Raw genomic sequence first — 22,893 nt, forward strand, 5'->3', positions numbered from 1 at the left:
CTGAAAAGGCATAAATAAAAGTACCAAAGCCATCTGTGTAGAAGAAAGCCTTTTAATGCAATAGCTTAAACACACAGTTCAACAAAATCAGTCAGTTCAAATTAACATCAACATATTACAAAGAACGAAGAAGCCTGGAGGGCCACTGCTTGGGGGAAAGGGTTAAGTTCCTGCTCAGAATGGAAGGACACTGATCCCAAGGAGGCCTGTCTCCCTATCCAGGAGGAATGGACATAACCACAGGGCTTCTGAAAAGCTTAGGTAGCTTCAGACACAAGGCAGGAGCAGCAGAGTCAAGGACAGAACCTCCAAGGGTCAGGGTTCTGCCTTCCCACAAAGGAGGGCCTGGACTGAAGGCACTGGGGCTCAGACACAGGACACTGTGCCAAGGACAGGATGCAAGCGGCAGCTGCACCCTTTGGAAGATGGCAGCCCTGGAGAACCAGCTCAACAGGCCGCTTTGGGTGTAGATGGGCCAGGGCTTTTAACCTGTGACCACCACCCCTCCCGGCTCTTTGCTCAGACTCACTGCAGAAAGGTGGTGTCTGGGGAAGCCCCAGGGCAGCACGCCATCTGTGGCACACCAGCTCTGGAACACTGCTGAGTGCTTTGTTGACAAGGAGCTATCTGAGGCAAGGGCATGGGATCAGGGCTTGGGCTTCATACTTCGGCTCCAGTGGGGACCGTTCTGGCAAAAAGGCCTGTGCTTGTCTACTGATGGGCTTAACTGAACAAGCAAAGCCTCTTAGGAAGGCCACCGCCTCTCCAAAAGGCTGAGGGAAGGGTGCTTTAGAACTCCCTTGGGGGCATGCTGGACATCAGGGGCAGATGCAGGGGAGAAGGCCCCTGGCTTCTCTAAGAAGGTCAGATGTAAGATTCTTGCTACCCTTTGGGGTTTTAGTTCAAGTTCTGATTAACTTCCTGCTGTAGCCTCTGTGCAGGACCATTCTTAGGTTCGATTTGTAGGAGGCTGCTGATGTCGGCAAGGCTGGATTTATAGTCCTAATGAGAGAGAAGCATGTGGGGGAAGGGACCCTGAAGAGGAGAGATCCAACTGTGCTGGGGAAGGTTTTCAAAGCCCAGCTTGTAGGTGCCCTGAGCTAACCTGGGCCAGGCGAGGAATAGCAGGTACCGCCTCACCTTGCCTGCGCTAGCGTCAGCCCTGGCATCAATTTCTGGGTGGGATCTTTTACCTTGAGTGCCTTGTAGGCTTGAGCTCGTCTGTAAAATGCCTTCACGTTCTTCCCATCCAGCTGAAGGGCCTCTGTGCAGTCCTTCACTGCCTCCTTGTACTGCTTCAGGACCAGATGGCACAGCGCTCTGAAGGGAGGACCAGTGGGTGGTTCAGCTGCTGCTGCAGACCACCACAAGCAAACCAGACCTCTGGAAGATGACCTCTGGTTTGCTGGACACCCATTTGCTGTGTTGGCTGCTTTCTCTCTCCTACAACCCTCAACAATTCTGGCCCCTTCGTATAGAAAGAACGGCTCTAAGGCTTCTCACAACCTGCTCAAAGGACCAAGGGACTTCCCCAAGCCGCTACCACTACTGAGGGGCAAACCTCGGGGTCAAACCAGCGAGTCTGTAGAACCCCAGATCTTGACCTTATTTAGTTCTGTCATTCTACTTCACTCTCCTGCATCGGACTCTTTCAAGCAAAAAAAAGCTTCCTGAAACCTTTCCTTGAACAGATTAAAGGAAATATACTGTGCTTAAGAAAAAAAATGCAGGGCTGAAGAGATGTCTCAGTGGTTAAGATGCTTGCCTGCATAGCCTAAGGACCCAGGTTTGATTCCCCACTACCCATGTAAAGCCAGATGCCCAAGGAGGTGCATGTGTCTGGAGTTCATTTGCAGGGATGAGAGGCCCTGGTGTGCCCATTCTCTCTATTTGCCTCTTCTCCCCCAATCTCTTGCTCATAAATATTAAAAAGATAAAACAAAGGCATCAATACTGAACTGTAACTAATGATAAGCATGCTGAGACTTTACAGGTGAAATGTAAAGATGTACTTGATTACTTTGAAACGCATCAACATGGATTGGGCTGTGGATATAGTTATGTGGAAGAGCACTAGCCTGGCATGCACAGGGCCCTGGGTTCAATTTGCAGCACCACATAACACTGGTGTACAATTTAGATGGTGCATACATACGTTTAGATGTGGATGTTCAATGTACTATTTTTTCCAACTTACCTATCCCTGGAAATTTTTCATGATAAATGTTGGGAAAATGTATGTCTAGATAACAAAGTGTTCTGCACTTGGGAGGAACAAAGCTATGTGTGTATTTTCATCATTCAGGCCTGCTCATTTTCTCTAAAGACAATCACTCAGCTCATCTGTCACATGTCCTACAGCCCATCACTTAGGCCCACCCATTCTACCTCACTAAGCTGGAAGTGGCAGAATTGGTTTTACCAAGTCCCTACCAGCAGGAGTTTTCTTTGTTTCCAACTTAAAAGTAAATGACGGTGTGTGGACACCCTCTGGTAGAACAGCTGGTCGCTCCACATGGACACAAGGTCTGTGCATCTTACATTTTGATTGTCAGTGCCAAAATGCCCTCCAGAAGGTTATACTCTGAAGAGCAGTTACTGAGTCTGTGCTCACAGAGCAGTCAAACCTGGCTCTCCAATTGTAATCTTTGTGAATATGGAAGAAAACAGTAACTAATTTACTTTAGTTGTTTTTGAGGGAGTGGGGCAAGGTTCTGCTTGGTACTGAATCCAGACAGGTTCTTGTATTAGTTTACATATAGAAAACTGAGCATCTTTACATATTGTCTTTTAATCTTAAGAAATCAAATTTAGCCAGGCATGGTAGCACACAGCTTTAACCCCAGCACTCTACAGGTGGAGGGAGAAGGACTACCTTGAGTTATGGCCAGCCTGGAACGACACAGTAAGTTCTGGGTCACCCTGGACTACAGCGAGACCCTGCCTCCAAAGAAAAAAATTGGGCTGGGGCTGCAGAGATGGGTTAGTGGTTAAGGCACTTGCCTAAGAACTCCTGTTTTAATTTCCATAATTTTAATTTAATTTCCATAAGGCAGACGGATGCAGTGACGCAAGTGCACAACGGCGCGCACGCCTAGTGTTCACTCGCTGCAGGCTGCAGATCCTGGCGCGCCCACTCTCTCTCTCTCAAAAAAAAAAAAAAAAAAAAAATCGGCTGGAGAGATGGCTTAGTGGCTCAGGTGCTTGCATATGAGGCCTAAGGATCCAGGCTTGATTTCCTAGTTCCCACATAGGCCAGATGCACAAGGTGGCACGTGTGTCTGAACTTTGTTTACAGTGGCTAGAGGCTCTGGTGTGCCCTCTCTCTCTCACTAAATTCTGTAAGGTTTTCCTTCTACCTAAGAATACCTTCTCAGCCAGGTGTGGAGGCAGCACGCCTTCAATCTCAGCACTTGGGAGGCAGAGGTAGGAGGATTGTCATGAGTTCAAAGCCACCCTGAGATTACATAGTGAATTCCAGATCTGCCTGGGCTAGAGTGAGATCCTACTTCGGGGAAAAAAAAAAAAAAAAAAAAAAGAAAAGAAAACTTTCTCCACTGCAAATAACCATCTCACATGGTTGCTCACAATGGCTTTAGTTTTTATATTTGAGACTATGATCTATTCAGAATTTATTTTAAAATAAGGAGATAGGATTCAGATTTGTATTTAACTTTTTTCTGCATATGTGGTGTGTCTATGTACAATGTATGCACATGTGTGTGTACACATTTAGTGGACAGAGGAGGAAACTCAGTGTCTTTATCTCTCATCCACTTGTTTCCTTGAAACAGGGTCTTTCTCAGAATCTGGAGATGATATTTTCAGTCAGACTGGCTGGCTAATTAAACTCAAGGTGAATCAGGCCTCATACTTATGCTGCTAGTGTTATTACCTATGGAGCCATCTTCCCAGCCTTGTATTTAACGTATCCAGTTATCCTAACTTTATTTCATGGTTTGTCCAGGTAGGGTCTTGCTCTAGCCAAGTCTGACCTGGAATTCACTATGTAGTATTGGAGTGGCCTTGAATTCATAGCTATCCTCCTATCTCTGGTTCCCAAGTGTTAGGATTAAAGGCATGTGTCACCATGCCTGGCTCCAACATTATTTACTAACACCTCTTTTCCTCACATTTTATTATATACTAATTCTCATGCTATTTTTCTGTGGTTCCCCAACCCCCCCCCAAAACTTTGGAATCATAATCATGAATTAAAATAAAAACAATGGAGAGATGGCTTAGCAGTTAAGGTACTTCAAGGCCCAAGGACTGGGGTTCTATTCCCCAGTACCCATGTAAAGCCAGATGCACCAAGTGGCACATGTGCCTGGAGTTTGTCTGCAATGGCTAGAGGTTCTCTCAAATAATTTAAAAATAAAAAAATAAAAACACTTCAGGCTAGGAGTCCGAGGCCACCCTGAGAGTATATCACGAATTCCAGGTCAGCCTCGGCTACAGCAAGACCCTACCCCATTAAAAAAAAATTTAAATATATACACACACACACACATATATATACACATATATTTATATATGTGTGTATATGTATGTATGTGTATATATATATATATATGACAAGAAATTAAAACAATGTGGTATAGATTTGTTTAAAGAATAGTATTTCAACAAAACTATTCCAGATGTGATTAAAAACCTAAACTCAGGAGAATGGGTTAACAGCACCATTATCGCTTCTTGGCTGGGTTAAGTGTTAACAGCAGCAAAAAGGTTAATTGAGCAACGAGGAGGAACAGCAGAGGCCACATGAACACACAGGAGGAGGCTGCAGGCTTCCTTTATAATTGAGCCCAACAGAGAGAGGAACCCTGGTCTAACTAGTGAAATCAAGGGCTCAAGTTTCACAATCCAAAATTCTCTTTTCAACTCTTTTGGAAAGCAAACTAAGCCTGACTGACCCTCTTCCAACCACCACACATAAATAGGGAATTTGTTTCACTAAATAAACATTAGTAATTGATTTCAGCTAGCTGCCTGAGACTGCTAGAGTGTTGTAGATTTTAGTGTATAGACAATATTGTTTTATTAAAATCTGAAACATTTTATTCTAAGAGATTAAGAGTTCTGGGCTAGAGAGATGGCTTAGTGGTTAAGGGGCTTGCCTGCGAACGCTAAGGATGCATTTTTGTTTTGTTTTGTTTTTCAAGGTAGGATCTCACTCTAGCCCAGGATGACATGGAATTCACTATGTATGTAGTCTCAGGGTGGCCTCAAAATCATGGTGATCTCCTACCTCTGCCTCCTGAGTGCTGGGATTAATGGGGTATGCCACCGTGCCTAGCTGAGGATTCATGTTTTGACTCCTCTGATCCCACATAAGCCAGATGCACAAGGTGATGCATGTGCAAGGTCATGTGTGTGCACAGGTGGCACATGCATCTGGAGTTCAACTGCAGTGGCTAGAAGCCCTGGTGTGACAGTTCCTTCTCATAAAGAGAGAGATTAAGAGTTCTTATTCTAAGAATAAGAAACAGTGAACCTGTATCAGATCAAAGGTTTCTGAACTCAAGTGTGGTCAGTGCAGGCTGATATGGAAAAGAAAGATTTACATTTTATGTTTACATTAGAGATGGCCCTTTGCTGACTATATGGGAAGCTTCCAACAGTACAACTAACAGATCTTACTGGAGTCAGACTCCAATTCTACCACTACCATTCACTAGCAGGGTAAGCTTAGGTAAAGATCCTCCTTCTCCGAGTCTTGACTTTCTCAACTTTAAAATAGTAATACTTCCTGGCACTACACTTCCAGGCATTATTGTAGAGCAGAGTCCTCCATAATAGGGACAGGGCCCAGACTCCAGGCCTCTATCAGTGCTCCCTGACAGCAGTCCCTGGTGGCCAGCCTTTCACAGCCCGCAAGCCTAACCCTCAGACTAGACTGCACTGCTTCCTCCTGTCCCCCAAGTGTGGCCGGTCTTCCACTCCCTGGATTCTGGGCCAGGACCCTCACCAAGATTCTACCCTAGATATAAATTCAGAGTGGAGGCAAAGAAACAAACTGGTTTTAATGTTGTTAACATGGCAAACACACCATTTTTGCTTATATTATGTTGTAGGCTTACTTGGGGCAGTTAAGTTACATTCTTGGTGAGGGCTGGTAAAATTCAGACTATCTTTTAGCATCCCTAAAGTTTCTAACCCTTTGAAGAGATGCTCAGTTCACAGAGCCTGAAAGAGGTGTGAATACACACTCGGAGCTGTAACAAAGGACTAGCTGAAAGGGGCCAAAGAACCCACCAGACAGAGAAGCCCGTGACAGACAAGCACCCTAGCACTGCGCTACATCCCAGCCCTCAGACCAGTGCTGACATCCCCCAGGCCAGCCGCTGTGCGTAAGATACCTGTTGCTGTAAGTGGCAGACTCCAGGTTACTAAACAAGAGGCTTTCATTGTACTTCTCAATAGCTTTCTTATGGTGGCCCTTCTTTACAAGCTCATTGCCTTCTTCCTTCAGAACTCTGGCTCTCTCCACATCCCCAGCAGAAGGCACTAGATACAAATTCAGAAGAGGAAAAAACCATGGAGCAGGTGCTCAAATGAGAGCAATGAGATCTCTTCAGCATCATCTCTACAAGCTGTGTGCAATCCTCTCTCCCCCAGAGATGGCAATGCTGTTGGAGATCCTCATCCTTCCTGACTCAAGGCCTGCCTAGTAACTTCTGGGAAGTTAAACATGTTTTCGTTTGTAAGAGGCAGTCACTGTTATACACATGCACATAACACACTGGATAAAGAGCAGCCCAGGCTCTACTCTTGGCAATGACACCTGGTAGTTAGAACTGTCTTATATGACCTACTTAACGTGTGTTCCTCAATTCCCTCAACAAAGCAAAGGACTAGGTCAGGATCAGATCTGAGCGGACATGAGGAAGTAGAGAGGAAGTAGAGAATGAATGCTCTACACACTGAAGGGAGAACAGAAATTAACAAACAAGGTTTTAGTGAAGGAAGGCTGTTGTCTCTGGATTCAGAAAAGGTCAGAAGAGCCGTCCCGCTTGTCCTGTTTTGGTCTGGAGAGATGGCTTAGTAGTTAGAGTACCCACTTCTGCCTGTCACATGCAGCTCTGCTCCACCTTTAAGGGGAGTGAGGAGATAACGAGGTGCAACCCAAGCTGCTCACACAGGTACTGAAGGTCCTCTGTGTTTAGCTCCATCAACTGCTCTAGCTTTGGTTCTCATCACCTACTTAAAAATGAGCACCATAAAATACCGAGTATTTATAGCAATGGTTATGGGAATAGCACCAGTGCCTGAAATTTTCCCTCTACTTGAAAGAACATTAGGACCTTGGAGGTCCTGGAGACCACCTCCCAACTCTGCGTTTCTTTCCTTTTTTTTTTTGAAGTAGGGTTTTACTCTAGCTCAGGCTGACCTGGAATTCACTAGGTGGTCTCAGAGTGGCCTCGAACTCGTGGCAGTCCTACCTCTTCCTCCCAAGTGCTATCTTTCCTTATTTTTAAAAAATACAGTTAATTATATACAATAGTTCCCAGAAAACTTTTTTTTGTGGGGCGGGGGGAGTTTCAAAGTAGGGTTTCACTCTACTCCATGCTGACCTGGAATCCCCTATGTAGTCTCAAGGTGGCCTTGAACTTACGGCAATCCTCCTACCTCTGCCTCCCAAGTGCTGGGATTAAAGGTGTGAGCCACTATGCCAAAAGTGAGAAACGGGCTGGAGAGATGGCTAAGCAGTTAAGGCATTTGCTTGCAAAGCCTAAGGAGTCAGGTTGGATTCCCTAGAGCCCACAAAAGACAGATGCACGTGGTGGCACATGTGTCTAGAGTTTGTTTGTGGTGGTGTGCCCATTCTCTCCCTCTAATTAATAGGTAAATAAAAATGAAAACAAAATTTATTTTTACAAAATTGAGAGATAGGACTGAAGAGATGACTTAGCAGTTAAGGTGTTTGCCTATGAAGCCTAAGAATCCAGGTTTGATTACCCAGGACCCACGTAAGCCAGATGCACAAAGTGGCAAATGCATATGAAATTCATTTGCAGTGGCAGGATGCCCTGGAGCATCCATTCTGTTTCTAACTACCTCTTTCTCAATCTCAAATAAGTAAATAAAAATGAGTAAGAAAATTTTTTTAAGTGAGAAATAATTCTATGGACTCTTATGACTTTGTTTTGTCTTCTCTCAACATTTCATTCCTGAGATGGGTCTCTGCTGGCATACACTCACTATGGCAATCTGTTATTTGCAGCGCTGTCTTGCTATTACAAGCATTCTGTGATGAGCATTCCTGTGCACATCTCCTTTGTGCATGTGCACAAGCCTCTAGAAGCGACAGGTCAGTGGTCTGGACAGATGCAGATTCAGCTTCGCCTGGGCTCCCAAACACACCCCTCACTGCAGTAATGTTTATTCCCACTGCTTAAGCATGCACTTTCCTTCTCTAACCTCACCCACTGTCTCTACCCAGAATCCCTTCCCTTCCCTTCCTGATGACCTCATCTTTCAAAGTCCAGCCCAAGTCATCAGTGGCCATCACTGGCCCCTGTGTGAACCTTTCCTGAATCCTGCAAGCTTGCTGGAAGCGGTGCCTAACATAGAACTTCCCAGGCACTGAAGAGTCTCTAGCACTCCTGCTTGGATTTTAAAATGCTGTTTCCATGTCTGTTTCTCACTAGGCCAGGAGACCCCTGAAAGCCACGGCTGCCCTGTCCTCTGTGTCCCACTGCTTAGAACGAGGCCTGCAATGCACACAGCTCAGGGACACCAGTGGAATAAACAACTGTCTGGTGCACCAAGGTCATGCCCTTGAATAGAATATTTTCATTCCAGGAGGAGAGTGGGGCACAATTACCAGGCCCCCAAAAGCCAGAGTGAGTACTATCCAGAGGCATCTTTCTGGAAAGAAAAATTGTTTCTGCTTTCTCCTACTATCTAAGGGCTACTAACACACAGGAAGGCTCCAGTCCTGACTGCTCATGCTCCTCCCGGTCTTCAGCCCTAGCCCGCTAGCCTGGGACTGCTCTCCGCGAACACTAAGAGCTTCCCAGTAGATGACCTGCGCGGGGCTGCCCAGCTCTGCTCTCCCTCCCACTACTCATCCTTTCTCAGGGACTCACCCAGTCTGCTTGTTCCCAAGGAAGCACCACCTTCTAGCCATGCCTGCACATGGGGCAAATGGCCTGTGGGGCTGGGGAAGTGACAACATCTCACCCACTAGTCACTGCAGACTGTGACCAATGAGACCACTGAGGAGACTGAGAAACTATGTGAGGTTGGGGTTTGGAAGAAAATGTAAGCTCTTTCCCTGTGCTCCAGACTGGGAGGTTTTTACATGCCTTGTATCATTTAATTAATCCACTAGCAATGACGTCAGCATTATCAACTTGCTGCGCAGCTAGGATGATGACACCTTGTCATGGTGCTTTTCATATTATTTAAAGGAACTTGAATGAGGCAAATGTTACAGGACTACCTTAAAGAAAGATTTTAAAACTCCCTAGACCGAATCACAGCTCACCTCTGCTTTTCGTATTTGTGGTTTCTTTGGATTTGCTCTTAGCTGTCTCTTTGTGGTTCCCTGAAGACAAGGAATTCCACCTCTTCTGGGCTGAGACAGGCACCACGGGGATAGAGGGCAGCTTCAGGCGCCAGTCGGGTCCAAGTGAGTCCATGAGAGCTCTGGTTATTCTGGAAGACAGGATTGAATTCTATTTTATCACTTGATGGTGCTGGGACTGAACCCAGGGCCTTGAGCATGCACTTCCCCGGTGGGGAAGGCAGGATTGAAGGGAGGCTTCCGGACAGGTCAAGATGAAGTGCCTCTTTCACACTCCTGAGGGAGGTAGCCCCCTTCACAAGTGTCACAGTTACCCCTCCCCCCCCCGTGCGTGTGAAGCTTTTATTTTATTTTATTTTATATAAGAATTTATAAGGCAGGGAGGGCAAAATGGGCATGCCAGGGCCTTTTGCCACTACAAACAAAATTCAGATGCATGTGCCACTTCGGGCATGTAGCTTACAAAGGTACTAGAGAATTGAACCTGGGCCTTCAGGCTTTACAAGCAAGTGCTTTTAACCACTGAGTCACCTCTCGGGCTGCTGAAGCATTTATGTCCTCCAATGAAGAATAGGAGTCAGCTGCCTATGTGCTCCTTCTTAGATCAGACACCATGACACCCCTTCATCTCAGCTTGGTCACAGCATGCAAACTGTAAAGTGGTGGTCTGCTCCTAGTTAGTGGCAGTCTCCCAAAGACTACATATTACCCAAGCAAGGATCTTATGCTTTCTGTCACATTTTCTCAGACGATTACCAAGCCATCCAAGAGTTTAATATTAAAGTATCCATCTTCACCCATTCTCTAATCTTAAAACCTCTCAGTGGCTCCATTACTATAGGCCAACATTGTGAGATGTGGCCCCTCCTTCCTTGCCCACTTCATCACATGATGCATTCCCTCCTAGCCCAGGGCTGCCTGCGTGGCTCAGTGGCAGAAAACTTGCCTGGCACATGCTAGGCATTTAAAAAATTATCTTATTTATGCTTGTGTGTGTGTGCTATGTGTGCACACGTATGAGCCCTTGTGGCCTCACACACTCGTCTGCAGCGGTCAGAGTGGAACACTGGGTGTCCTGCTTGGCCCTGTTGCTCTTCTGCCTGGTCTTTTTTGGTTCTGTTTTGTTTTTTGTTCTTTGAGGTAGGGTCTCACTCTAGCTCAGGCTGACCTGGAATTCACTCTGTAGTCTCAGGGTGGACTTGAACTCTCAGTGATCCTCCTACCTCTGACTCCTGAGTGCTGGGATTAAAGGCATGCACCACCATGCCTGGCTTTGCTTGGTCTTTTAAATTAAATTTAATTTGAGAGAGATAGAAGCAGAAACTGAGAGCATGGATGCACCAGGACCTTTAGCCACTGTAAATGAATTTCAGACGCATGTGCCACCTTATGTATCCGGCTTACAAGGGTCCTGGGGAACCAAACCTGGGTCCTTTGACTTCACAGGCAAATGCCGTAACTGCTAAGTCATTTCTTGACCCCATGGTCTTGTTTTTGAGCTGAATTCTCCTTGTTCTGATTCTAGAGCTTGCAGAGTCTTGGATCTTTGCTCTCATACAGGACTGGGATTCTAGGCATTAGTGGCTATGCCTAGCTATTTTATATGGAATTTGGACATTTGGACTCAGACAGTCTCAGGCCCTCATGTTTGGGAGAGAATCACACTTAAACACTGGGACGTTCGCCCACCCTGTTAAGCATTTTTCTAAAACTTAATTTAAAAAAATTATTTGAGAGGCAGAGAGGGAGAGACAGGGGGGAGAGAGAGAGAGAGAAACGGCACACCAGTGCCTTCAGCCATTGCAAACAAACTCCAAACACATGCACCTCTTTGTGCATTTGTCCTACATGGGCCCTGGGTAATCGAACCTGGGTCCTTTGGCTTTGCAGGCAAGTGCCTTAACAACTAAGCCATCTCTCCAGCCCTAAAATTTAAATTTTAATCTTTTATGCATACACATATTACATGTAGCAAATCCTCCCCTCAGATTTTTTTTAATGTGGAAGCTAGGTTTTGTAAAGCACATTATTTATTTATTTATTTATTTACTTTTAGAGACAGAGGGAGGGAGGGAAGCGGGAGGGGGGGAGGGGCGCAGAGAATGGGCGCACCAGGGCATCTAGCCATTGCAAACGAACTCCAGATGCACGCATCTCCTTGTGTATCTGGCTCATGTGGGTCCTGGAAAGTCAAATCAGGATCCTTAGGCTTTGCAGGCAAACACCTTAACCGCTAAAGCCATCTCTCCAGCCCCCCTCAGATTTCTTTATCCTCTTATCTCTCTTTCCTCCTCTTGGTCCCCCTTTTCCCCTAGACTATTTTCCTTCCAAGGCACTGGATTTGTTTCCCAACACTGTAAAAACAAACAACAACAACAACAAAAAACACTAAACATACACACACACACTCTCTCTTTCCTGGATCCTTATGGACATCTTTCTACTTCTTCCTTCTATATAGTCAAGCCCCCCTTCACCCCAACCCACTGCTTGAAGTTCACTCTAGCCCAGTCTGACCTGGAACTCACTCTGTAGCTCAGGATGGCCCTGGACTATGGAAATCCTCCTGCAGCACCCTGAGTACTGAGACTAAAGGCGTGAGCCACCATGCCAGCTTCCAATGCTCATGCATTTTTTCCAGATACATGGCAGAGGACAGAGGGCAACCTCTGGTGTGAGCTGTTTGAGGCAAGACTTCTCTCTTGCACCTCTGCAAGGCCCAAGGGCTGCCAGGGCATTCTCCTGTCGGTTTCTCTTCTGTCCCTTGCATGAGCAATTTCCTCTGAATTGAACTGTAGCAGTTCCTTTAGGAGGGAGGCTCTGGAGACTCCCAAGTCTCCAGAAGCTCATTAAACTTAGAAACTTCACAAGGCCCCTTCTCCCATGTTAGAAAGCAGTAAACAGCTGCTGGAGGAGACGCTTCAACTAGGTGAGAGCAGTGGGCAGCAGGAGGCAGCTTTCAGCAGCAGTCACCTGCACGGGGTGGGCTTTTTGGAGATGCAACTGCCTGTGAGTCAACCATGCTCCTGAAAGTAACCCCAGAAACTGGTTTGCCAAGTTAGGTTTAGGTGGCATCATTACGTTGATCTGTTATGTGCAGTCTTACCCGGGGTGAGAAACATCTCTCTGTCCACCTCTCCCCAGGGCAACACTAGTGTTGTGGCACCCTTTCAAAGTGAGTGGGTTCTGTGGATCCAAACTCAGGTACTCATGCGGCAACTGTTTTATCCACTGAGCACTTCCTAAGTCCAACTCTTACTTATTCTTTAATTTTCAGTTTAAAATGTTAATCTGTTACACAAAGTGACACATGATTCTGGAATTCGTTTGCAGTGGCTAGAGGCCCTGGTGTGCCCACTCTCTCTCCTCTCTCACTGCTTAAAAAAAAAAAAAAAAAATTCCTTGGAGGGGCCAGGCGTGGTGACGCACTTTCCTTTAATCCCAGCACTGGGGAAGCAGAGGTAGGAGAATGGCCCTAAATTCGAGGCCACCCTGAGACTACATAGTGAATTCCAGGTCAGCCTGAGCTAGTGTGAAACCCTACCTTGGAAAAAAAAAAATCCTTGGAGAGCATGGTCACATACACCTTTAATCCCAATACTGGGGAAGCTGAGGTAGGAGGATCACTGTGAGTTCAAGGCCAACGTCAGCTACAGAGGGAGTTCTAGGTCAGCTTGGGTAGAATGAGACCTTACCTTGAGGAAAAAACAAAACAAAACAAAAAAAAAACCCTCACAATCTACACATTCACAGCCTTCCAGTAAGGATTCTGAGCTGTTTTCCTGGTTGGCCCTGCTATTCCAAACAGAAGAGGAAAAAGATCAACTTTTCCATGTAAATTCTGGGTCTCATTTCCTTCCCCTTTCAGAGATTTCAGGAATGGCAGCACCTCCCCTTCATGTACCTTACATCTTTCTCTTACCTATTCCAACTGTCCACACTCAAGTCCCTTTAACTCTTGCTCACTTAAAACCCTCCTGGATGACCCCTGGCACCCTAACTTCATGCCTTTTACAACCTCACTTCGTGGATAGCCACCTGGGTTCTGACCTCACAGAACTGCTTCTCCAGCACCACCTCTCTGCTAACTCTTCAGTGTACTTGGATTTGTCAGGACACCTGACACGTCGCCAACCTTCTCCACACACTGCTGTTTTGTCCTCTCACCTCCTTGGCTGTTACTCCTCCGTATGTCCCTCAAATGGTTTTCAAAGCTCCATCTCCTTCCCCCACACACTCGCTGTGGTGTTCTTGCTTTCTCTTTTACTCTGTCCACTTTGGGGCTGACGACCCTCAAACCCCCAAGTCAGTCCTACACTTCTGTCCTTTGCTCCAATCCACATAACACTCAACTGCCTTCCTTCCACTTTTCTTTTCTGCCCCGCAGTGATTGCCAGCACATTATGTGAACAACCTGAAGGTCCTCTTTTAGCACCTCCAGCCCCCCCCCTGCTGCAGAGGGCTTCTGAGTTGTCTCCCTTGGACTGCACTGCCACTCCCTTCCTGCTCTGTTCTTGTCATCCTTCAGCACAGCATCCAGTGAGCGTCTCTAAGACACAAACCTGCTCCACGGTCGAAGGTATTTTCTGCCGACTCTTACTCTCTGAAGTAAGGCCCTGACCCCAGAGCCCGTGTGCCCGGCCCCATCAACGGTCACAGCCGCTGCTCACCTGCAGCACCATGTGAGGGCCTCTCTAGTCCTGGACCTCATCGGCGCTCCTCTGTGCACAGACCACCGCCCTTTCTCCCTGATGCCCACTCCCCACCCAGGTCTTTCTGTCTTGGCTCACCTCCACTAAAGAGGCCCCTCTGTCCCCCGCATCTTCCTAGCTGTTTGGGGGCTTCCCTTCTGCCCCAGGAGCCTGTGCTGAGGTTGCTTATTACTGACTAGTGCTCTCTCTGAGGCCAGTTAGGCATCCAGATCTTTATGCAGTTTGGCACAACTGGTAGTTTGTTGAATGATAGAAATTAAAAGGATTGGAGCTGGAGATGGCTCACCAATTAAGGCATTTGCTTGCAAAGCCTGACGACCTAGGTTTGATTCCCTAGTACCCACATTAAAGTCAGACATACAAAGTGGCACATGCATCTGGAGGCTCGCAATGGCAAGTGGCCTTGGTGCACCCATTATCTCTTTCTCTGTTAGCAAATATATATATATATATATTGTTTCTTAAAAAAAAAAAAACCAGGGCTGGAGAGATGGCTTAGTGGTTACGGTGTTTGCCTGTGAAGCCAAAGGACCCAGTTTAGATTCCCCAGGACCCACATAAGCCAGATGCACAAGGGGCACATGTGTCTGGAGTTTGTTTGCAGTGGCTGGAGGCTCTGGTGTGCCCATTCTCCCTCCCCCCCACTCCCGGTTGCAAATAAATAAATAAAAATAAAAAAAAAAACAGACTGGAGACATTGCTTAGTGGTTAAGGTGCTCATCTACAAAGCCAGATGCACATGGTGGCACGTGCTTCTGGAGTTCATTTGCAATGGATGAAGGCCCTGGTGAGTCCATTCTCATTCATTCATTCATTCTCTCTCTCTCTCTCTCTCTCTCTCTCTCTCTCTCCCCCTCCCTCCCTTCCTCTCTGATAAATTATTAAAAGTATATAAAGAGAAAACAAAGGATGTTGACAAGTCACACATACTATGCAGCCAAGGGTTTGCTGCTTGACTTTCTAGCTGCCTATACAAAAGGAGAAGCAAGATCAGATATACAAACCAGGGTATCCAGGAGATAAAAACAAGTCATGGCTCAACAGACTAAACTAGGTTCACCTGTGGAACCTCCTGGAGAGTCACATTACCATATCTTGAAACCGACCAATGACATCCCGTCAGGCTGTGGCCTAGCTGCTTGTGCCTTTATCTTACACTCTCAATTCCAGTTAGCACTTTGAAAACAAGTGGAATCTGAACCTCTTATTATTTTACTATCCTTCACTGAGACAGATACAATTCCTTAAAGAGAGCTTAAAAAAAAAAAAAAATCACTGTGTGCTGTATGGTAAAATATGCCTTTAATCTCAGCACTTGGGAGGCTGAGGAGGAGAATCACTGTGAGTTGAGGCCAACCTGGGCTACAGAGTGAATTATAGGCTAGCCCGGCTAGAGTGAGACCCTGATTCAAAAAAGGGGGAGAGGGGATTGGGAGATGGCTTAGTGGTTAAGGTGCTTGCCTGTGAAGCCCAAGGACCCAGGTTAGATTCCTCAGTACCCACATAAACCAGATGCACAAGGTGGCGCATGCACCTGGAGTTTGTTTGCAGTGACTGGAGACCCTGGTGCATCCATTCATTCTCTCTTTCTATAAATAAATATTTTAAAATGGGGGCTGGGGTTGGGAGATGGCTCATCAGTTAAAGGCACTTATTTGCAAAGCCTGCCAGCCCAGGTTCAATTCCCCAGGACCCATATAAAGGCAGACATGAAAAGTGGTGCATACACATAGAACCCACACATACATGCACACGCAAATAATTTACAAAAAACGAAGCACCAGCAGCAGCTTTCCAAGTCTAGCTAGTCAAATGGATCCTGTTGAGAAGACAAGCAAAGTAATAGGAAGCAATGGGTCAAAGCCAATCAAGGAGAGCAGAGAGGTCCCACGGAGAAGTGCTGCAGTGCACTGGGCTCACCTGTTGATGCCTTCCAGGGCCGACGCCACACTGTTATCAATCTGCAGCACAGTCTTGTAGTCAACATAGGCCAGGGGGTACTTCTCCAGGGCCTCATAAGCAGATGCTCGTCGCAGCAGGGGCTTAATGCTGAAGGGAACCAAGGCCAGTGCTCTAGGACAGGAGGCAAGAATGTCAACTGTCTGCTAGGCCACCAGGTCTCCCCAGTGTCTTTCAGGCAGCGTTATCTGCAGCGGAAGGAATATCTGGCAGAGACACCCTCCCTATCACAGGGTCTTTGCAACTTGGGCTGAAGTGTGAAGAGGGCAGAGGGCCATGGATGTGAAATGGAAGAGCACTGATTTTCCTAGCTTCAACTCCAAGATGAAAAGCAAGGGCGGGCCTTACAGCTTTCACCATGAATGGTGCACTGTGGTCCAGTGGGAGTAAAAGCAGCATGGGAGAGAAGCTGGGCTTGTCTGGAGTCTATCTGCCACCACTAGCTGAGGGCATCCAGGCAAATCATGTCACTGTCCCAATCTTCAGCAACTTAGTTCTGGCTGGGAAGGAGGATAAACTTACCACCCAGAGTGAGCAAGCAAGCGCTCACCTGCCTCCCACTCCTCCCACCTACCCCCGGGAACACATCTCAGGCAACACGACAGACCCCAGAACTCAGCTGGGGGATGTATGCTAACCCAGCGGTGATGAACAAAAGCATATTAGCCTAAATTAAGAAGGGAAGAGAGAAAATTTGTTCAGTGTCCTCAATCTATTAACAGCCATTCCTCCTTTCTTTTCTCTCCTCTTCCCTCAACCACATCCATCCTGGGAAAGCACCAGGGCAAGGCAGTCACTGGTTAGCAACGCTACCTCATCCCACATACCAAGTCTCACAAAGACTTCAAGGCCTGCTTCCAACTTCACGTTTGACTCTTTTCAGCAGCAGGGGAGCTGAATCTCCAAAGACAAGAGGGAACCAACGATGGAGCCTCTCACTCTAAGGTGGTGCTTCATGACACTTCCTAATACCTGTCACAAGTGAGGATGGTGGGCTCCTTCCAAAGAAGAAAGAAGTCTCCTCTTCTGCAACCCTCAGACATCCCAAAGTTGCTCTGAGCTACTTACGAAGTACAATCTTTGATGCAGTCGGTGCAGTTCCCATCCTTCAAGTGACACGCTGCGCGGTTCGAGTACAGAACACTTTCCTCTCCAGGGTCTCCAGCGCCTGCTCAGGTGGAGGCAGGAAGAACAAGATGATCATCACTTGGGGAAACCAGATGTCCAAGGACTTTGGGATGCATTTCACAGCTGAGGCTCTCTAGGCTTTGGGGAACAGCAGCAAGATGGCTTCAACCTAATCAGGCTTGTATGCCCACATGGGCTGGCATATTTGCCATTCCTGTCATGACAATGGGAACACTACATGTTCTACCATTCACAGGGAACCAAGCATTTCTTCATTCATGCACTTTAGCACTGGACTTGGTACCAGGCAAAGGGTAAGGATAAACATAAAGTAGGTGGCTTCCTGCCATGCTGTAACCACCTGTGCGTGTGATTAGCTGTGTTACAATATACACATAAACTCACTAAAAAATAAATGAAGATCATGCATGGCGGCACATGCCTTTAATTCCAGCACTTGGAAGGCAGAGGTAGGAGGATGACTGTGGTTTTGAGGCCAGCCTGGAACTACAATGAGTTCTAGGTCAGCCTGGACTACAGTGAGACCCTATGCAAGGAGGGGGAAGGGGGACACAGTATAACAAATGCCCGAAATAAGGAGTGACTGTAGGTTGGAGGGACACAAGCCACAGGGTGGTTCTACCTGATTAGGTGAGCAACTTTACCAGGAAGTGACAACTGAGCTGAGTTTGCCAGGGCTTGAGAACTCACTAAGAACTGGAGCTACGCAAAGAATGAATTACTGTTTCTTTATAACCCTTATCTTCAGGAGTCACAGAAGCCATGATCCTCATTGTGACCATAATGATTTTCATTTATTTACTTTGATTTTTAATTTATTTTTATTTATTTGAGAGTGACAGAGAGAGAAACAGGCAGAGAGAGAGAGAGAAAGAATGAATGGGTGCACCAGGGCCACCAGCCACTACAAATGAACTCCAGATGCATGAGCCACTTTGTGCATCTGACTTATGTGGGTCCTGGGAAATCAAGCCTCAAACTAGGGTCCTTAAGCTTCACAGGCAAGCGCTTAACCACTAAGCCATCTCTCTAGCCCCTACTTTGGTTTTTTGAGAAAGGGTTTCACTCTAGCCCAGGCTGACCTAGAATTCACTATGTAGTCTCAGATTGCCCTCAAACTCACAATGATCCTCCTACCTCTGCCTTCTGAATGCTGGGACTAAAGGCACATTCCAACAGGCCCAGCAATTTTAAATGTTTACTTTCGGGCTGGAGAGATGGCTTAGCTGTCAAAGTACTTGCCTGTAAAGCCTAACAACCCAGGTTCCATTCTCCAGTACCCACGTAAGCCACATGCACATGGTGGTGCATATGTCCGAAGGTCCTTTGTAGTGGCTGGAGGCCCTGGTGCACTCATTCTCTCATTCTCTACCTCCCTCTTTCTCCCTCTCTCAAAATTATATATATATATATATATATATATATATATATATATAAAATAAATGTAAATACAATACAAATAAAAATATAACTTAAAAAAAAATTTTTTTGGGGGGTTTTTTGAGGTAGGGTCTCACTCTGGTCCAGGCTGACCTGGAATTAACTCTGTAGTCTCAGGGTGGCCTTGAACTCACAGTGATCCTCCTACCTCTGCCTCCCGAGTGCTGGGATTAAAGGCGTGCGCCACCACGCCTGGCTAAAAAAGTTGTTTATTTTCAACTATATTATATTCACTAGCATGGGACATAAAACACAAAAACAAACAAAATATTTTACTGAGACAGGGTTTGACTTTGTATCCCAGGCTAGCCAAAGTGCTGGAATTATAGCCCTGCACTACCATGCTCAGCTTCCTTTTAATTTAATTGTTAAATCTGGAAGGCTGGGGAGATGACTTAGTGGTTAAGGCGTTTGCCTGCAAAGCCAAAGGACCCACGTAAGCCAGATGCACAAGGGGGCACATGCGTCTGGAGTTCATTTGCAGTGGCTGGAGGCCCTGGCAGCCCTCTCCCCTTCTCTCAAATAAGTAAATAAAAATAAAAATAAAAGTTAAAAAAAATTTTTTTTTGAGATCTACTATGTAGCCCAGGCTGGCCTTGCAGCAGTCCTTCTGCCTTACCTCCTAAATGTTGGGATTATAGGTGTGCACTACTGTCTTTGAAATGGCTGAAGTTCTCCTCATCCACATCCACATTCACATCTGTCTGCTCAGTCCTTCCCGGAAGGCAGCACAATCCCAAAACTAATGTGCCGTTTTCAAGTGGGGGTCTACTTTTATTATATAAGCACTCACAGGTAAGATACAATAGCATTTATACTTATTAAGGTGTTTCCCAAGTGGTATCATATTACCTACCCTTCTGCAACTTCATGCACTGAGTATCATGATACAATGTTGATATTTGATATATTCAATCCTAACAATAACAAACATAATAAATTAATAGCCTTCCCTCTTATCTTGCCAGGACCTGGACCAGAAAGTACAAAGATAAATAAAATAAATACATCCTTGCACTTAAGGAGTCAGTACAAGTACTCAAAAAACATAAGCCAGCTCAAGTCCCCAAAGCATTGCTGTTTACAAGCTTCAGGGGCTTGCTGGAAAAGGCGTGAGAACTTGTCACAGCTCACCACCCTGCCCAGGACACTCACATCCTCCAAGCTTGGCCTAGCTTCCTGTTCTACAATGTTTCCTGTGCTCCTTCCAAGCGATCTGCCCACTTATAACCTAGAAAATCAGTGGCAGGATCACAACCAAACTGTGGTCCCTGCTAAATTTCAACATCAGGCTAACAATTCTAGGTCCCAGAATAAATCCATTTAGAAGCACAACTTTTCCAGGTCAGATGTGTGTTGTGGATGGACTGGGATTAAAAATTAAAGAAAATGGGGCTGGAGAGAATCGTTAAGGTACCTGCCCACAAATTCTGACGACCTGTGTCTAATTCTGCAGAACCCAAGTAAAGCCAGATGCACAAAGGGGTGCATGAGTCTGGAATCCATTTACAGTGGCTAGAGGCCCAAGAGCTATTAGGTATCTGGAGTTCATCTGCTGCAACAGGAGGTCCTGGAGTACCCAATCTTTCTCTTTCTACTTGCAAATAAATATTTTTTTAAAAGCCTGGCATGGTGGCACACACCTTTAATCCCAGGACTTGGGAAGCTGAGGTAGGAAGATTACTGTGAGTTCAAGGCCAGCCTTAAACTACATAGTAAATTCCAGGCTAGAGTGAGGCTGTACTTCAAAAACAAAACAAAAATTTTAAAAAGTGGGACTGGGTAGATAGATGGTTAGCAGTTAAAGGCACTTGCTTGCAAGGCCTGATTGATGGCCAGGTTTGATTTTCCCGTATCCAAGTAAAGCCAGATACACAAACTGGCACGTGTCTGGAGTTCATCTGCAGGGGCAAGAGGCCCTGACATGCCATTCTTACTCATTCTCTTTCTCAAGCAAATAAGTATTTTTAAAAACTTAAGAGAATGAGCCAGGCATGGTGGTGCATGCCTTTAACCCCAGACCTCACAAGTTAGGGTAAGAGGACCACTGTGAATTCACGGCCAGCCTGGAGCTACAGAATGAGTTATTTGTCAGCCTGGGCTACGGTAAGACTCTGCCTCAAAACACCACCCCCCCCAAAAAAAAGAAAGAAAAATTAAGAAAACAATAGAAGCAATCGTTTCCCAGGCTCCTCAGCAAATTCATGAAGTGGAGTGAGGCGAGGTGGTGGGTCTAAAGAGGGTTTGAGTGGGGGGAAGAGGGAAGGAGAGAGCAGCTTGAACCTTTCAAAAGACTAGACTTTCAAGATTTGAAGGGAAGTCTAGCTAAATTATTTCAAATGTAGACTTGGGGCTCCAGAGCTGACTCATGTCTTAGCAGTTAGGGCATTTACTGGCAAAGCCAAAGGACCCAGGTTCGGTTCCCCAGGACCCCCCAAGCCAGGCGCACAGGTGGTGCATGCGTCTGGAGTTCATTTGCAGTGGCTAGAGCCCCTGGTGTGCCAATTCTCTGTCTCTAATAAACAAATAAATATTTAAGAAACGTAGACTTCACCATCAGACCCATATTCAAATCCTGGCTCTGACGTATCTTGACCGTGGAATCCTGGGCGAGGCAATTTAATTTTCCTGCACCCCTCATCTACCAGTGTCTTATCCACAAGGTCATAAGGGAAGTTACACAGACACACCATCTGCAAAGAGCTTTCAACAAATGCTAGTCAAGAAAATGAGAAAGAAGCCAGGCGTGGTGGCCCATGGCCTCTAATCCTAGCGCTCTGAGGCCGAGGTGGGAGGATCGCTGTGAGTTCGAGGCCAGCCTGAGACTACATAGTGAATTCCAGATCAGCCTGGGCTAGAGCGAGACCCTACCTCGAAAAAGAAAAGAAAACAAAACAAAACAGAAGTTCAACCCTCAAAGGGACCTTCTCTATGTCGTTAGATAACAGCCAGTATCCAAGAGGGTGCTCAGCAGATGCCCATTTAATTGCTAGCCAGCCTCGGTACCCGCCGAGCCGTCTTCCCAGCCCCATCCAATTGAATTGTCAAATGAACAGCCGAGTGCAAACAGGGGTTCCCACTGTATCTTCAGGGGGCAGCACGAGGACTGAATCCTTTTTAAGTTAAGATGCGAGTCCTGAGAGCGGTTGAAAGGGGGGGGGGGAGGAAACAGGGGAAGAGAAGGGCCGAGGAAGTTTCTCGTAGGATGCTCAAGTCCGGAAGGGGCGGGGCGGAGCGGCTGGGACCGGGAGTTCAAGGAAACCTCTGGAAGATCGGGATGGCGGAGGGGAGGGAAGGAGGGAAAAGGAAGGAAGGAAGGAAGGAGGGAGGGAGGCCCGGGGGCGGCCGTGGGGCCGCTCCTACCTCGCGCCTGCAGCAGCCGCAGCGCGCGCTCGTACAGCGCCGCGGCCTCGGCGTACTGGCCGTTGCGGAAGCTCTGGTTGCCGGCAGCGCGGAGCCCCTCCACTGAGTCCGAGAGTTTGGGGGCCATGCCCGGGAGGGTCGGCTCACGGCGGGGGGGGGGGGCGGCGTGGGTTGCGGGGGAAGGGGAGGGGGACACCGCCGTCTCCCTCCCCGAGTCGTGCGCAGGGGTTCCCGGGCGCAAGCACCGGCGGCGAGCCCTTAGGTTTCCCGCAGCGGACCGGCCGCGGAGGGGGCGGGGCCTGGAGAGCACGTGGCCCGGAGAGCCCGCCCCCTCGCGCGTGCGCAGTTTGGAACCTCTGGTCTCTCCCTCCCCCGTCCTCCGCCCAGCTTTCCCCGTGGGTGGTGGCGGCAGCTGTGCCCGGGATTCTGTTAATTAGGCCCTATAGCTTCCCTCGTGGAGTTTATGCTCTGGAGGAGGAGGCGTGGGGCGGCAGGGAGCGGGGGGCCGTCAGGCAATTAGTGCATGAGCTAGCGAGACGCTAATTTCATTATCTGATTAGTGCTAGAAAGAAAGCAGAACAGGGGCTGGGGGGCGGGGGAATGGCTTAGCGGTTAAGAAAGCAAAACAGTACCCTAATTTAGAAAAGATTAAAGGGTTGGGAAGATGGCACACCGGGTTAGAGCTGGCTGGCTTGCTCGCAAAGCCTACCAGCCAGGGTCACTTCCCAAGAT

At 47.1% G+C, this 22,893-nt stretch overlaps 1 protein-coding gene across 1 annotated transcript; it reads right to left on the reverse strand.

Moving 5' to 3' along the window:
* Positions 1-36: 36 nt before the first annotated feature.
* Positions 37-22,426, reverse strand: Tomm34 (translocase of outer mitochondrial membrane 34). The gene is made up of 7 exons (XM_004669316.2): positions 22,162-22,426; positions 17,278-17,377; positions 16,171-16,323; positions 9,500-9,669; positions 6,366-6,513; positions 1,194-1,320; positions 37-1,002 (listed from the first exon to the last, which is right to left on the reverse strand). The coding sequence occupies exons 1-7, from the start codon at positions 22,286-22,288 to the stop codon at positions 898-900; spliced, it is 930 nt and encodes a 309-aa protein (XP_004669373.1). The 5' UTR covers positions 22,289-22,426; the 3' UTR covers positions 37-897.
* Positions 22,427-22,893: the final 467 nt, after the last annotated feature.

Source organism: Jaculus jaculus, chromosome 8 (genome assembly GCF_020740685.1).
Source record: "Jaculus jaculus isolate mJacJac1 chromosome 8, mJacJac1.mat.Y.cur, whole genome shotgun sequence".
Classification (NCBI taxonomy): domain Eukaryota; kingdom Metazoa; phylum Chordata; class Mammalia; order Rodentia; family Dipodidae; genus Jaculus; species Jaculus jaculus.

What these genes read in the sequence shown, in the direction of transcription:
- Tomm34 (XM_004669316.2), bottom strand. Translation starts at nt 22,288, where the DNA reads ATGGCCCCCAAACTCTCGGACTCAGTGGAGGGGCTCCGCGCTGCCGGC. An exon ending in TGCATCAAAGATTGTACTTC is followed by an intron (nt 16,324 to 17,277) that starts GTAAGTAGCTCA and finishes CTCCTGTCCTAG; the next exon opens with AGCACTGGCCTTGGTTCCCT. An exon ending in TCTGCCACTTACAGCAACAG is followed by an intron (nt 1,321 to 6,365) that starts GTATCTTACGCA and finishes TCCTCCCTTCAG; the next exon opens with AGCGCTGTGCCATCTGGTCC.